Source organism: Lethenteron reissneri, unplaced genomic scaffold, assembly GCF_015708825.2.
Source record: "Lethenteron reissneri isolate LAM-NWPU_2019-01 unplaced genomic scaffold, ASM1570882v1 scaffold_1290, whole genome shotgun sequence".
Taxonomy (NCBI): domain Eukaryota; kingdom Metazoa; phylum Chordata; class Hyperoartia; order Petromyzontiformes; family Petromyzontidae; genus Lethenteron; species Lethenteron reissneri.
In genome coordinates, this window is record NW_026890993.1 from 43,108 (window position 1) to 55,724 (window position 12,617).

A 12,617-nucleotide genomic window follows, 5' to 3' on the forward strand; every position below is an offset into this window, starting at 1 on the left:
TATTCGCTGGAGGATGTTTGCGATGCCCTTTCGTTCCACCAGGCGGCGCTGTGAGCCACGATGTTAAAAATCTCCGAAATCTGGATCGACCATATGAACGTGGACTTTCCACCACTGAATGAGAACTTGATGATGAGCACCCAATTACAGATGCCCAGTGGACTGTGTCAAAGTCATTTCCCACCACATCTCCCCCCCCCCATCTCTCTCCTCCACCCTCTCCCTGTCTCTCTCCCCGTTCTCCCTCCCTCACCGCGCTCACACCCCACCACGTGCGCTGACTCCCTCCCCGCAGCGCCCACGTGGATGTTGCACTGACACGGCGCGCTCAGGGCGGTGCTCCTCACTCGCGTGCAGAGTGCACCACGGGGTGACCAGCCCCTCCCCACCCAGCCCCTCCTCACCCAGCCCCTCCCCACCCAGCCCCTCCCCACCCAGCCCCTCCTCACCCTCCCCACCCAGCTCCTCTTCACCCTCCCCACCCAGCCCCTCCCCACCCAGCCCCTCCTCACCCTCCCCACCCAGCCCCTCCCCACCCAGCCCCTCACCCTCCCCACCCAGCTCCTCCTCACCCTCCCCACCCAGCCCCTCCCCACCCAGCACCTCCTCACCCTCCCCACCCAGCTCCTTTCTACCCAGCCCCACCCTCCCCACTCCCCATCCTCCCCACCCAGCTCCACCCTCCCCACCCTCCCCACCCCTCCCACTCCCCACCCAGCCTCACCCTCCCCACCCAGCCCCTCCTCACCCAGCCCCACCCTCCCCACCCAGCCCCACCCTCCCCACCCAGCTCCTCCCTACCCAGCCCCACCTTCCCACCCAGCCCCTCCCCACCCAGCCCCACCCAGCCCCACCCTCCCCACCCAGCCCCACCCTCCCCACCCAGCCCCTCCCCACCCAGCCCCACCCAGCCCAGCCCCACCCTCCCCACCCAGCCCCACCCAGCCCCTCCTCACCCTCCCCACCCAGCCCCACCCTCCCCCCCCACCCTCCCACCCAGCCCCACCCTCCCCCCCACCCTCCCCACCCAGCCCCACCCTCCCCACCCAGCCCCACCTTCCCCACCCAGCTCCACCCTCCCCACCCAGCCCCACCCTCCCCCCCCACCCTCCCCACCCAGCCCCACCCTCCCCCTCCACCCTCCCCACCCAGCCCCACCCTCCCCCCCCACCCTCCCCACCCAGCCCCACCCTCCCCACCCAGCCCCTCCCCACCCAGCCCCACCCTCCCCACCCAGCCCCACCCAGCCCCACCTTCCCCACCCAGCCCACCCTCCCCACCCAGCCCCACCCTCCCCACCCAGCCCCACCCAGCCCCACCTTCCCCACCCAGCCCCACCCTCCCCACCCAGCCCCACCCTCCCCACCCAGCCCCACCCAGCCCCACCTTCCCCACCCAGCCCCACCCTCCTCACCCTCCCCACCCAGCCCCTCCCCTCTCCACCCAGCCCCACGCCTCCCATTTTTTTATGCACGACGGACGGACGGACACAACAATCCCCTGTGGGCTGGTGTAACCAGGAGGTTCCCAGCGGTGTAAAGTGAGTCCAGCTCAGGCACCGAGAGCAGTGCGGCTGATGGAGGTGGTCACTGACAGCGGCAGTGGGAGATGTCCCCCCAGACGCGCGCTTTGTGTGTGTCGGTGTCGCCACGCGCTGTCACCTGTGGCTCTCTACTGAGTTCATGGGCTCTTATGAACACTGCCAAATGTGATTCTGCCTTTGTGAGTTATGAACCGAGTTTCACTGCAAGGCAACGTTCAATTAATAGAATGGTAAATGCAAAGTCGTATTAAATTTTGACTTAAAACTTTCGTGACTGCAGGAATTCAAGTTTTTGGTTCTTTTTGTAAAGTCACGAAGATAGAAAGTAAAAAAATAATAAAAGCAAAACACTAAATTTATTATTTAGACTTCAAACTTATTATTTTTAATAAAATGTAATTTTATTATTTTTATTATTTATTTTCCATCTCCGTGACTTTACCTGTAAGAACCAAGAATATTAAAGTTTAAAGTCAAAATTCACCCTCCACTCACCCACCCAATCACGAAAGCCGGGGGGGGGGGGGGTGACACCACGTGACCCACAACCCCCCGTGGAAAAGACGCTGCCAACCGATCATTCGCCTACCGCATTCGTTAACACATTCACCCATCATCTCTGCCTTGACGCAATCCACAACATTTATATACTTAAAACACCCCTCCCTCCCTTCCCCTAATAAATAATTATTTAATTGTACACATTTTAAACGAGATTAAACCCATACTTACAATATTGTATACGTAAGTTTTTATTATTGCATCGTGACGAAACTGGCTGCGAGGAATCAGCGGCTTTGTCCCCCTCGTGCGCTTTGCAAATCTGGCTTCGCGCCAAACTCGCTAATTCGCGTTAATCGACAAAAGTTTAACTTGATGCAACTTCACAGTTATACAAAGTTGGCGTTCACTTCCCTCACGTTTGAGGGAAATCCCTCATCGTTGTTGTTATCGTCGTCATCGCGGCTCTTATCCGCGTGTTTTTTTAGTTTTATTTCTCGTTGGTGGCTTGTGGTTGTTGTATTGGGGGGGGTGAGAGATTTCAGTTGACATGCCGAGGCTACTCAGGTGCGTGAGTGGCTCTGTGGCTGATTCATAACAGAGAGGGAGTTTGTTGTTGTTGGTTGGGGCAGATCGCGTCAATGTGTAAATGTTGTGTCGTTAAACTCGCCACCACCCGACACAGCAACTGGTGAGGGGGTGGTCACGTGAACAGAACGTGGCCAATTCGTCACTAGTACAGCACGAGTGTGTGTAGTGTATAGTGTAGTGTATAGTAGTATAGTGTAGTAGTGTAGTGTATAGTAGTGTATAGTGTAGTGTATAGTAGTATAGTGTATAGTAGTATAGTGTATAGTAGTATAGTGTAGAGTGTGTATAGTGAATGTCTAGTAGTGTATAGTAGTGTAGTGTCTAGTAGTGTATAGTGTAGTGTATAGTCGTGTATAGTGTAGAGTAGTGTACAGTGTAGTGTATAGTAGTGTAGGTCCTATAGTGTAGAGTAGTTTATAGTGTGTGTACAGTGTAGTGTCTAGTAGTGTATAGTGTAGAGTAGTGTATAGCAGTGTACAGTGTAGTGTAGAGTGTAGAGTAGTGGTGCTAGTAGTGTAGTGTATAGTAGTGTAGAGTAGTTTATAGTAGTGTAGTGTCTAGTAGTGTATAGTGTAGTGTATAGTAGTGTAGTGTATAGTAGTGTAGTGTATAGTAGTGTAGTGTCTAGTAGTATATAGTGTAGTGTCTAGTAGTATAGTGTATAGTAGTGTAGTATACAGTGTAGTGTACAGTGTAGTGTATAGTGTAATTGATGACATTGGTACATCGGATCAGTTGGGACAGTGTTGGCGGGCTACGTGTCATGGCAGTTAGTTGGTGTCACTTCACGTTCGTTGATTGGCCCGGAGTCATGTTCATCGATTACGACGAGTTTCAATGCAGCCTCAATGTCACTGATTGACAACCGCCTTTGCAGATCGATAGGCACTGCCATGGCACTTGCTTTGCATTGTGTCATTGTAATTCAGTGGCACGGGTGTCCTGGCAGTACAGCAAGTGGGCCCGTGAATCCATGTACGTAATGTGAGTTATTCCTGAATTGATCTTTCATTGTTTTTCTTTTATCCAAATGATTGGTGTTGCAGATTCAAGAAATTTGATTATACTCAGCCTGAGGACTTTGAAGACGACGGTGAGTAGAATGTGAGGTATCTATACATATGATGGTTATGGGCAGACGACGTGGTGGACAGTAGTGATGGTTACGATTGTAATTATGGTCATTGACTCGTTGGCTTATTTAAATGATTACAAGTCACATTTCATTACCAAAGTAAAATCGCATTAGATCCATCCGCAATGGAGCTGCCGTGGTTAGCGCGGTGGGCTTGCAATCCAGAAGCCGCTGGTTCAACTCCATATCCCGACGTGGCAAGTCTCTTAAATCCCCTCCCCACCTCTCTTCCACCCAGCGGTGTCAATGAGTTCACCGCGCTTGGTCGTGTGTGGTCGAGGAGGCGCTTTGCCGCCTCTACCAATGTGTCTGCGCAGCGTGGGAGAGTAGGCAATTTCCTCTTTTCAGCTCCCTCTTGTGGAGGCCCTCTGCACCGGTAGTAAAATCTCACCGTAAACTATTTCCAATTCCCGACTTTCATAACCGCCATTTGATTCCGAAAATGGTTATCGGTTTAACAAACCCAGCGATGTACGCGCGTCAATGTGTGTGCGTGTTGCATCGCCACAGACGGTGACTTCTCATCGGCCTCTCTTCCGCCAAGCAAAATGTCTCAAGCGGTGACCAATTCTGACGATGAAAATGGCGACAAGGCAAAGCCTGCAAAGAAGGCCTTGAGCGGAACCAAGAAGTCCCGTCAAGTCACGGCCTTGAACACAGCAGCAGGAACAGCAAGAGACGGAAGGTAATACTATACACTACACTGTACACTACTATACACTACACTAATATACACTACACTATACACTACTCTACTATACACTACACTACTATACACTACACTATACACTACACTGTACACTACTAGACACTACACTACTATACACTACACTATACACTACACTACTATACACTACACTATACGCTACACTATACACTACACTACTATACACTACACTATACACTACTAGACACTACACTATACACTACTCTACACTATACTACACACTACACTATACTACACACTACTCTACACTATACAATACACTGTACACTACTATACACTACACTATACACTACTCTACACTATACACTACTATACACTACACTGAATAATACTCTACACGACACTATACTACTATGCACCACTACTGTACACTACACACTACTCTACATTATACTATAACCTACTCTACACTACACACTACTGTACACTACACTATTATACACTACACTACTGTACACTACACTATACTGCTGTACACTACACTACTGTACACTACACTATACTGCTATACACTACACACTACTACATTACTATTATTGTGCCGTTACATCATGACAAGATGTAAATGCGTGTCCCTTAGAGACGCTCACCAGATGGAGTGCATCACCTCGTCATTGTTTTACAAGTCAGCGTTGTTTGTATTGTTTCTGTTGCATCTCATGGATTCGCAGTTGCTTCCGACAGCCACTGCAATGGTAACGAAAGAACAGATTCTTGAGCCGAATTGCAATCCAAATCATGGCAATTCATGAAACCATCAGGAGGGAAATTCCTTCCATGCCTAGTTTGGATTCACTCCTTCCAGCTGCTCCATCATGTTATGTAGCAACCTCTTATTTATAACATTACTAGCGGTAAGTACCCGGCGTTGCCCGGGCGTAAAAGGCAGACACACATGTAGACTTACACACAGACATCGACCTACACACATAGAAACACATCGACTTAGATGCACACACACATATGGTTAAGTGCAGGATGTATCGTTAGCAGGCCAGCCTAAATGTTTGTAACCAGCGAAGATGTTCCATTAGGGGGGTGCATGTTTTGCAAGCGTAGAGAAGGGAGGGAATTACCGTGGCTGAGAAGACCTGGTGCTTCATGCGGAGCGAGAGACCAGGTAGCTTCCACACAGCGTAACGCAGCCGATGAAAAGATAATGGCGCCCGACTAATTTGGAGTGAGACCTCTGCTGTCAAACTGGAGCCGGTCATGAGCACACTGGCCAGGTATGGGAATCTCTCCAACTCTCCACAACTGCCGCATCACCAATTGTAAGTTGTGGGGCTGGATTGTTCGATGGTATAAAATACCCAGGCAGATGGTTAGTTTTGGTGGGGCTGATGGTGAGGCCCCACCTCTTAGTGACAAGCTCCAGGTTCAGCAGCAGTGAGCAGCAATCACCAGAGCATCGGCATACATAACATGGTTGAGCAATAGGGAGGCATCCCTTGACCGCACCCGGGCGTCGATCAGCCTCTTATTGTATCTGTACCATATGGTAATTCCACCGGTATAGGTCACTGAAGGCTTCACGAACTACGTGGTCAAAAGATATGTAAAATAATGTGGGAGCCAGAGGACATCCCTGTCACACCCCAAGGTGTAGAGGGAATGGCTCTGACTGACGGCCACGTAGTTTGACGTGGGGCCGCTCACCATCATGAAGGTCCTAAGGATCGTGAGCAAAGGGTGAGGGACTCCGAAAGCACGAAGAACAACCCAGAGGCCAGGCCTACTGATGGTATCATAGGCCTTGAGCAGGTCAATAAAGCACATACATTCACTCGCACGCACACATGGACCTACAGACACGCAAAGAAATGGACTTACACTTACTCACAAGGAGCAACGCACACAAAGCGACTAACACACACGCACATGGGCTGAGACGCACACATATATCGACTCACACAAACACATCGACTTACACACACATATATGGACTCACACACACTTGACATACACACGTGGAGTTACACAGACATATCGACGTACACACATACAGGGACTCACACACACACATACACACCGACTCACACACAGACATACGTGGACTGACACACACACATTGACGTAAACACACATTTAAAGTTCAAGTTCATTTATTAGGTATAGCCCTGTGAGCCACACACACACATATGGACTAAGACACACACACATGGACTGACGCACACATACATATGGACTCACACACGCATAGACATCCACTTTAGATACACCCACATGGAGTTACACACACATATATGGACGTACACACATACAGCGACTCAGACACACACACATGGAATCACACACAGACATACGTGCACTAACACACACATTGACATAAACAAAGATCCCCCGTATAGCCTTAACAGACTGTAGGGGCAAGTGCTGTTAACGAGCACCTATGAAGGCCGGAACGGTACATGAGGGGGTAGGTGGCCAGCACCACGCCCGACCGCCTTTGTCTCCCCAGTGGCGATGTTTACACACCGCACCAGGTACTCATTTAAGGCTGAGTCGACCTAGGGGAGGCCCAGGACCGGTTCAGATAATCGTCACTGGTGTTAGCCGTGAGCGGGAATCGAACCCGGGTCGCCAGGTTCATAGCGCAGCGCGCTAACCGCTACACTACCGCTCCCCACACACATGTACTTACACACACATGTACTTACACACACATGTACTTACACACACATGTACTTACACACACATGTACTTACACACATACATAGACTGACACACACATGGATTAACACACACATGTCGACTCACACACGCGCACTGACTTACACACACACATCGAGTGAGACACACACACATGTATGGACTTACACACACATGTGGACTTACACACACACACATATGGACTAACACACACATACACATCGACTGACACACATAGACACACGAATACACATACACACTCAGATGGAGCCATGCACACACATCGACTAACACACACACACATGGACTAACACACACACACATGGACTAACACACACACAGCTACTGATACGCACACAAATGGACTTACACGCACACTTGGACTGACACACACACACAAACACTTTGACGTACACACACACATCGGGCGTTGTCCGTTCGAAAAAGACAGACATGGAGTTAAAGACACGCATGGCTCTACACGCACAAACATATGGACTCAAAGACACACACGTGGACTCATACACACACATCGATGGGCACAACAATCCCCGATGATGGCACAGCTATCAGTATCGCAGTACTACGTATGAGTAAATAGCGTGACGTGAGCGATGGAAACAATAGAGATGCATTTAAGAAATAAGCAGAGATAAGTGTAAATGAAAGATAAACAATGAACCAGAGTTGGTATGTGCACACAAAGATATATATATAGTAATATCTGGCAACGTATTTGTTTCATAATATTAAGCAATGAAGCATATTTTTTATCAGCACACAAACATTATTATTGTAATGTTTGTAAACTAATGTGTTTAACAATAGTAAACAATGGACTTGAGTTGTTAGCGTAAGAAGCAAGGAACTCTGTACTTAGCATAGGCGTGTTGAGGCCTTGTGCCATGCTTAGCCCCCGTCCTGGCCTACATTGGCGAGGCGGCGGAGTTGGCACGTTGCCAGGCTAGGGGCTGGGCCGCTACCCCCCCCCCCCCCCAGCATCCCCCGCCCGTGCAAGAATAATGGTATGTAAGCAGTAAAATATTATTATCTACGGAGTCTGTAGTATAAAGTGGACGCATCGTGTTGGGGGGGGGGCGAAGAGGACATGACACTGTGAAGAAATGTCCGCAGAGTTACGTATGTACGTCTTGCCTGCTGTAAAACGCGTAAAAGGAAATGAGCTCGTGCGAACGCGCATCACTTGGCAGTGTCTACCCCCCCCCCCCCCACGCAATTGGCGTCAGTTGGTACGGTCGATGTCGAGCAATAAGTAAGTAATTAATAATAGAAACCGCACAAATGTGTTAATTAAACAACTTTAAACTTTACGGATGGGGAAACGGAATAGCCTATTCCCACCGCGGGGCTTAGGGCGTGCCGCCTGCCAATTTTATTTCTATGTGAAGCCCACCGTCCAAGAGCCAAATCCCCCGCAAGCGCGCGGAGACTCTTATATATAAGAAGAAAAGAAGATTGCACTGCCCACACCAACCTCTGTGCATTGTCGTCGTTTGCAATCGCACTTTGCGCCACTCTGCGCAGACCGTCCCTGGACGACGAGCGTCTCTTTGAGAGGGAGCTCAAGGAGGTCCTTGCCCTCGCTGGTGATCAGACGGAAGTGGCGGCGTCTTCGCGGGAGAGTTCACAGGAAGCCGTGGGCAGTGCCACCGTCAACACGGACGACCCACCCGGTATGAGACTCTACAGATTTGTGGCTTTCTGTATGTTTGCACGTGTGTGGACATGTATGATGCTCACTGCCAACACCAGTAACGATTATATGAACCAGTCCTGGGCCTCTCCGAGGTCGACTCAGCCTCAAATGAGTACTTGGTGCAATTCCAGGCGTGGTGCTGGCCATCCACCCCCATGTATGCCGTGCCGACCTTCATACGTGCTCGCTCACGGCAGCTGCCACAACAGCCTCTGAATGGCTGTACGGGGAATCTATGTGTTTGTACGGTGGCTAGGAGATGTTTCACTTCCTCGTCTGGTGTACAGAAGGTCGTGCGTTCGATCCCGACCCTGACGCCTGCTGCTGTATATTTGGAGTTTGCGTGTCTCTCCCCGTGGTCACGTGGATTTTTCTTCGGGTCCTCCAGTTTTCCCTCTACATTTAGAATATTTCGCCGCGATACATCTCCACGTGATAATTGCTCACTTTCTTGAGCTACCATTTGTGATAGCCAAGTCGCTTCTGAAGAAGAGACATTTGGCTCAGTGGGCCTTACCTGATGACACAAAGTTGTTTAGTTTTGCATGGCAGTGCCAGGCCACTGAGGATGCTCATGTGTTGCCCTCTGTTCAAACCACACAGCAGTCTCCTGCTGGCTTTTTCCTAAATCGTATCGTATTCTTTATTGATTTTTCAAAGTCGAGATAAAATCTTGAATTGAAGCTTTAGTTGACTCTGTAGCACTATCACTACGACTGTATTGTTCCCAAAAAAAAATTTTCAATAGTAATATTTGGCAAACATTCAATACGTGCCATGACCACATTGGAATACTTGCTTTTATTTGGTAAAGTAATTCTGACCGATCAGAAATATGAAACAACAGTGTCCACAATGCAGCGACCACGACGACGACGGGTAATCACATGTTGTCTAAAACACGACAGACAACGAGACGGGCGAGTCCTCGGAGTCCGCTGGGAAGTCCGACAGCGATGACAGCGACCACAAGAAGCCCTTCTGGAAGTTCAAGGTGCCTAGGGTCACCGCCGCCACCGCCAACAGGAGAGGGAGCAAAGCCGCCGTGGCCAGGGGCAGCAGAACAACGGGCGCGGCGCCTGGAGCCGGGGCGGATGTCGGGCCAGATCCTGCCCCTCGGCAATCAGCGAAGCGCCTCCCCCCGCCCGCGTTCAACGAAGCCGGCGTCGCGGATCGTGCCACCGCATCGCCTCTACCCAAGTGGGTTCCTCCAGGTAAGGACAAAGCATCGAAACCACGGCCGGCACAAGCGCACGTGTTTCTAACTCGCACGCCTTTCACGTTTTCCCACGATGAAACCATCCATGGATGTGCCTCACCTCCACTGGGTCTGTCTAGGAAGCTAAGCAGGGATTTGAGCCTGCTAAGTACAATCTTAATTTGGAGCTTTCGTGACTGCAGGAATGACTCTTTGGTTCTTTCGGTAAAGTCACGTATAAAGATAAAATAATAAATGAAATAATAGCATACGACGTTTCGACTGCAACACAAGCAATCATCATCAGGAATAAATGAAATAGAAACACAAATCTAGTATACTTAGAAATGGAATGTAATACAACAGAGAGTCGGATAACATAACAGTCTACACCCTACCTGGTTGATTATGTTCTTCCTGAGAATACTACATTTGAGAGAGAGAGATAAAAACACAGAACCAGAAACATATAGACAGACATATAAGGAGACAGATATCACAGAGATACATAGAGAGAGGGAACAAACATAGGCACACAGAGAAAGCAACGTCTCTGTATCGAGGCCTTGATGAGTGATGACCACCGTAGCTCTCCGGGTGATGTAGGTGTGAGAGCGCGAGATGGTCTGCACCTGGCAGTGCCGAGTGTTGCTACCTCGCCGTGAGCGACACTCACGGCGGAGTGGGAACACGTCCACTTGCGGGGTCGACGGAGCGAGGATATCCGAGTGTGTGTGCTAGATTCATTGTTGTGCGAGCGTGAGGGATGGCGGCAGCTTCGGAGAGGCCTTCATCTCGCAGTGGATAGAGCATGTCTGAGTGTGTGTACGCGGAATGCTAATGGAGCAGACAAAACTCTTCAAAGGAAGCAGAAAAAACTAAAAAAGTTTCAAAAAGAGAATGTTTTTTTATCGAATTGTGACTCCAAATGACGACGTTCTTCTACTTACTTTGGAGGAGTCAATGGTCACGTGGCAACTAAGTATGTGTAATCCTCGGAGTAACTTTACAATAATGATGAAAAATCCCACAATGGTTTGCAGTCCTTTGTTTATCCACCCAAGGATGAAGGCCTTTCCATGCCACGGCAGTCACCAAAAATAATGACGACTTAAAACATTTAAAATGTGAGTTAGCGTGTGTTACTGTCGTAGCCTAACCCCAAAAAACCCTTTAACCACATCAGGTCCGGCCTTGCATCTTGGCCTCTCGAAACGAGCCAAGCTGACGCCTCTCCACCCTGACTCAACATGAAACCACCACGGATCACCACAGATCACCACGGACCACCACAGCCCGCCACAGCCACCAGCCACTGACTCTTTCAACATGCCATGACATGTCCCAGTCAGCCACTAAGCCATTCCACTTGCCACGGTCTGTGAGTGATACATTCCAAACACCGAGCACTACCACAGTTTGCCACTGAACCATGGCCTTGTCTGGGACAAGCACTGCCCCATTCAACCGCCAAGGGCTACTACCACTGACAGCCCAAGTGCAACTCAACTTGCCATTACTCAGCGTATACAAGACCCGCCATGCCTCAATAGGTGCGGTCTGCTGTAAGCTCACCTGACTTGCCACCGTAGAGATTGCCACAGTCCGCTGTGAGGTGACTGCTCGCTGCCTGCAGCCACGGCCTAAAGCACGGCTGCTAGACTGACTTGAACCACCGCCGAAGACAACCTCAGCTGCCGTGGCTGAAATCTGAGGCACAGTTTAACAGTGAAAGCCCTTGATTCCAATTCAATAGCACGTTTTTTGTTAGCACATGGATGAAAATCATCTGAATAACTTAGTTTTAATGCTTTTCGTTAGAGTCTGTAGAGCAGTTTCGTTCTGCATTTTGTTTATTGTTATATAGCACGAGTGTTTGGTGTAAACTTTAACGCAAGACTGGTTATAATTCTGTATGACTTCACGAGATATTGGCCGGAACTAGAAATGTTTTCATCCTGGCCTCACTGCACAACTCTCAACCCATTGTCCTGAAATTTAAGACGTGGCCCCAAATTCAAACGGCTGTTATCTTTCGATTAAAAGCTTTCGTGACTGCAGGGATTCATCTTCTTGGTTCTTTCGGTAAAGTCACGTAGAATGGAAATAATAAAATAATAAAAATTAAACATTATAAAATACAATTCTCACGACGTTTTGGCCACAACGCAAGCAGAAGAACAGGTGAAGAACAGGTCTGTCGGAAAGACAGACGCTGTCTTTCCGACAGACCTGTTCTTCTGCTTGCGTTGTGGCCGAAACGTCGTGAGAATTGTATTTTAATATGTTTTATTTTTATTATTTTATGATTTCCCTTCTACGTGACTTTACCGAAAGAACCAAGAAGCTGTTAACTTGCAGCTACACACCGATATTGTGTTCCCAGGACGCGCAGCCCAAGTTTGCGTCTGCGAGAGAAGAGCTACAGATTCTCCTCGCATTATACGGCTTCCTGTTTGTGCGATTTTGCGCTGTTTATGGGGCAAGCCGGTTCATACCCAAAATTCGCGAGATGCGGTTTCACTTAAGTCACGTGCGGCTACGCGCTCGGAT

General features: G+C 49.4%; 1 protein-coding gene across 2 annotated transcripts; it reads left to right on the plus strand.

The window, feature by feature from the left end:
* Positions 1-2,581: 2,581 nt before the first annotated feature.
* Positions 2,582-12,142, plus strand: LOC133361914 (nuclear ubiquitous casein and cyclin-dependent kinase substrate 1-like). 2 transcript variants are annotated; one of them, XM_061580887.1, is made up of 6 exons: positions 2,582-2,611; positions 3,682-3,728; positions 4,281-4,455; positions 8,695-8,843; positions 9,775-10,080; positions 11,251-12,142. In XM_061580887.1, exons 1-6 carry the CDS (start codon positions 2,595-2,597, stop codon positions 11,316-11,318), a joined length of 762 nt encoding a protein of 253 aa, XP_061436871.1. In that variant the 5' UTR covers positions 2,582-2,594; the 3' UTR covers positions 11,319-12,142. The 2 variants fall into 2 exon arrangements, with proteins under 2 accessions (XP_061436871.1, XP_061436873.1); XM_061580889.1 differs by lacking the exon at positions 2,582-2,611 and adding an exon at positions 2,674-2,735.
* The last annotated feature ends 475 nt before the right edge of the window (positions 12,143-12,617 follow it).

Coding starts and splice junctions, on each gene's coding strand:
- LOC133361914 (XM_061580887.1), top strand. Junction 3,729..4,280: donor TGAGGACTTTGAAGACGACG/GTGAGTAGAATG, acceptor GCATCGCCACAG/ACGGTGACTTCTCATCGGCC. Junction 8,844..9,774: donor CAACACGGACGACCCACCCG/GTATGAGACTCT, acceptor AAAACACGACAG/ACAACGAGACGGGCGAGTCC.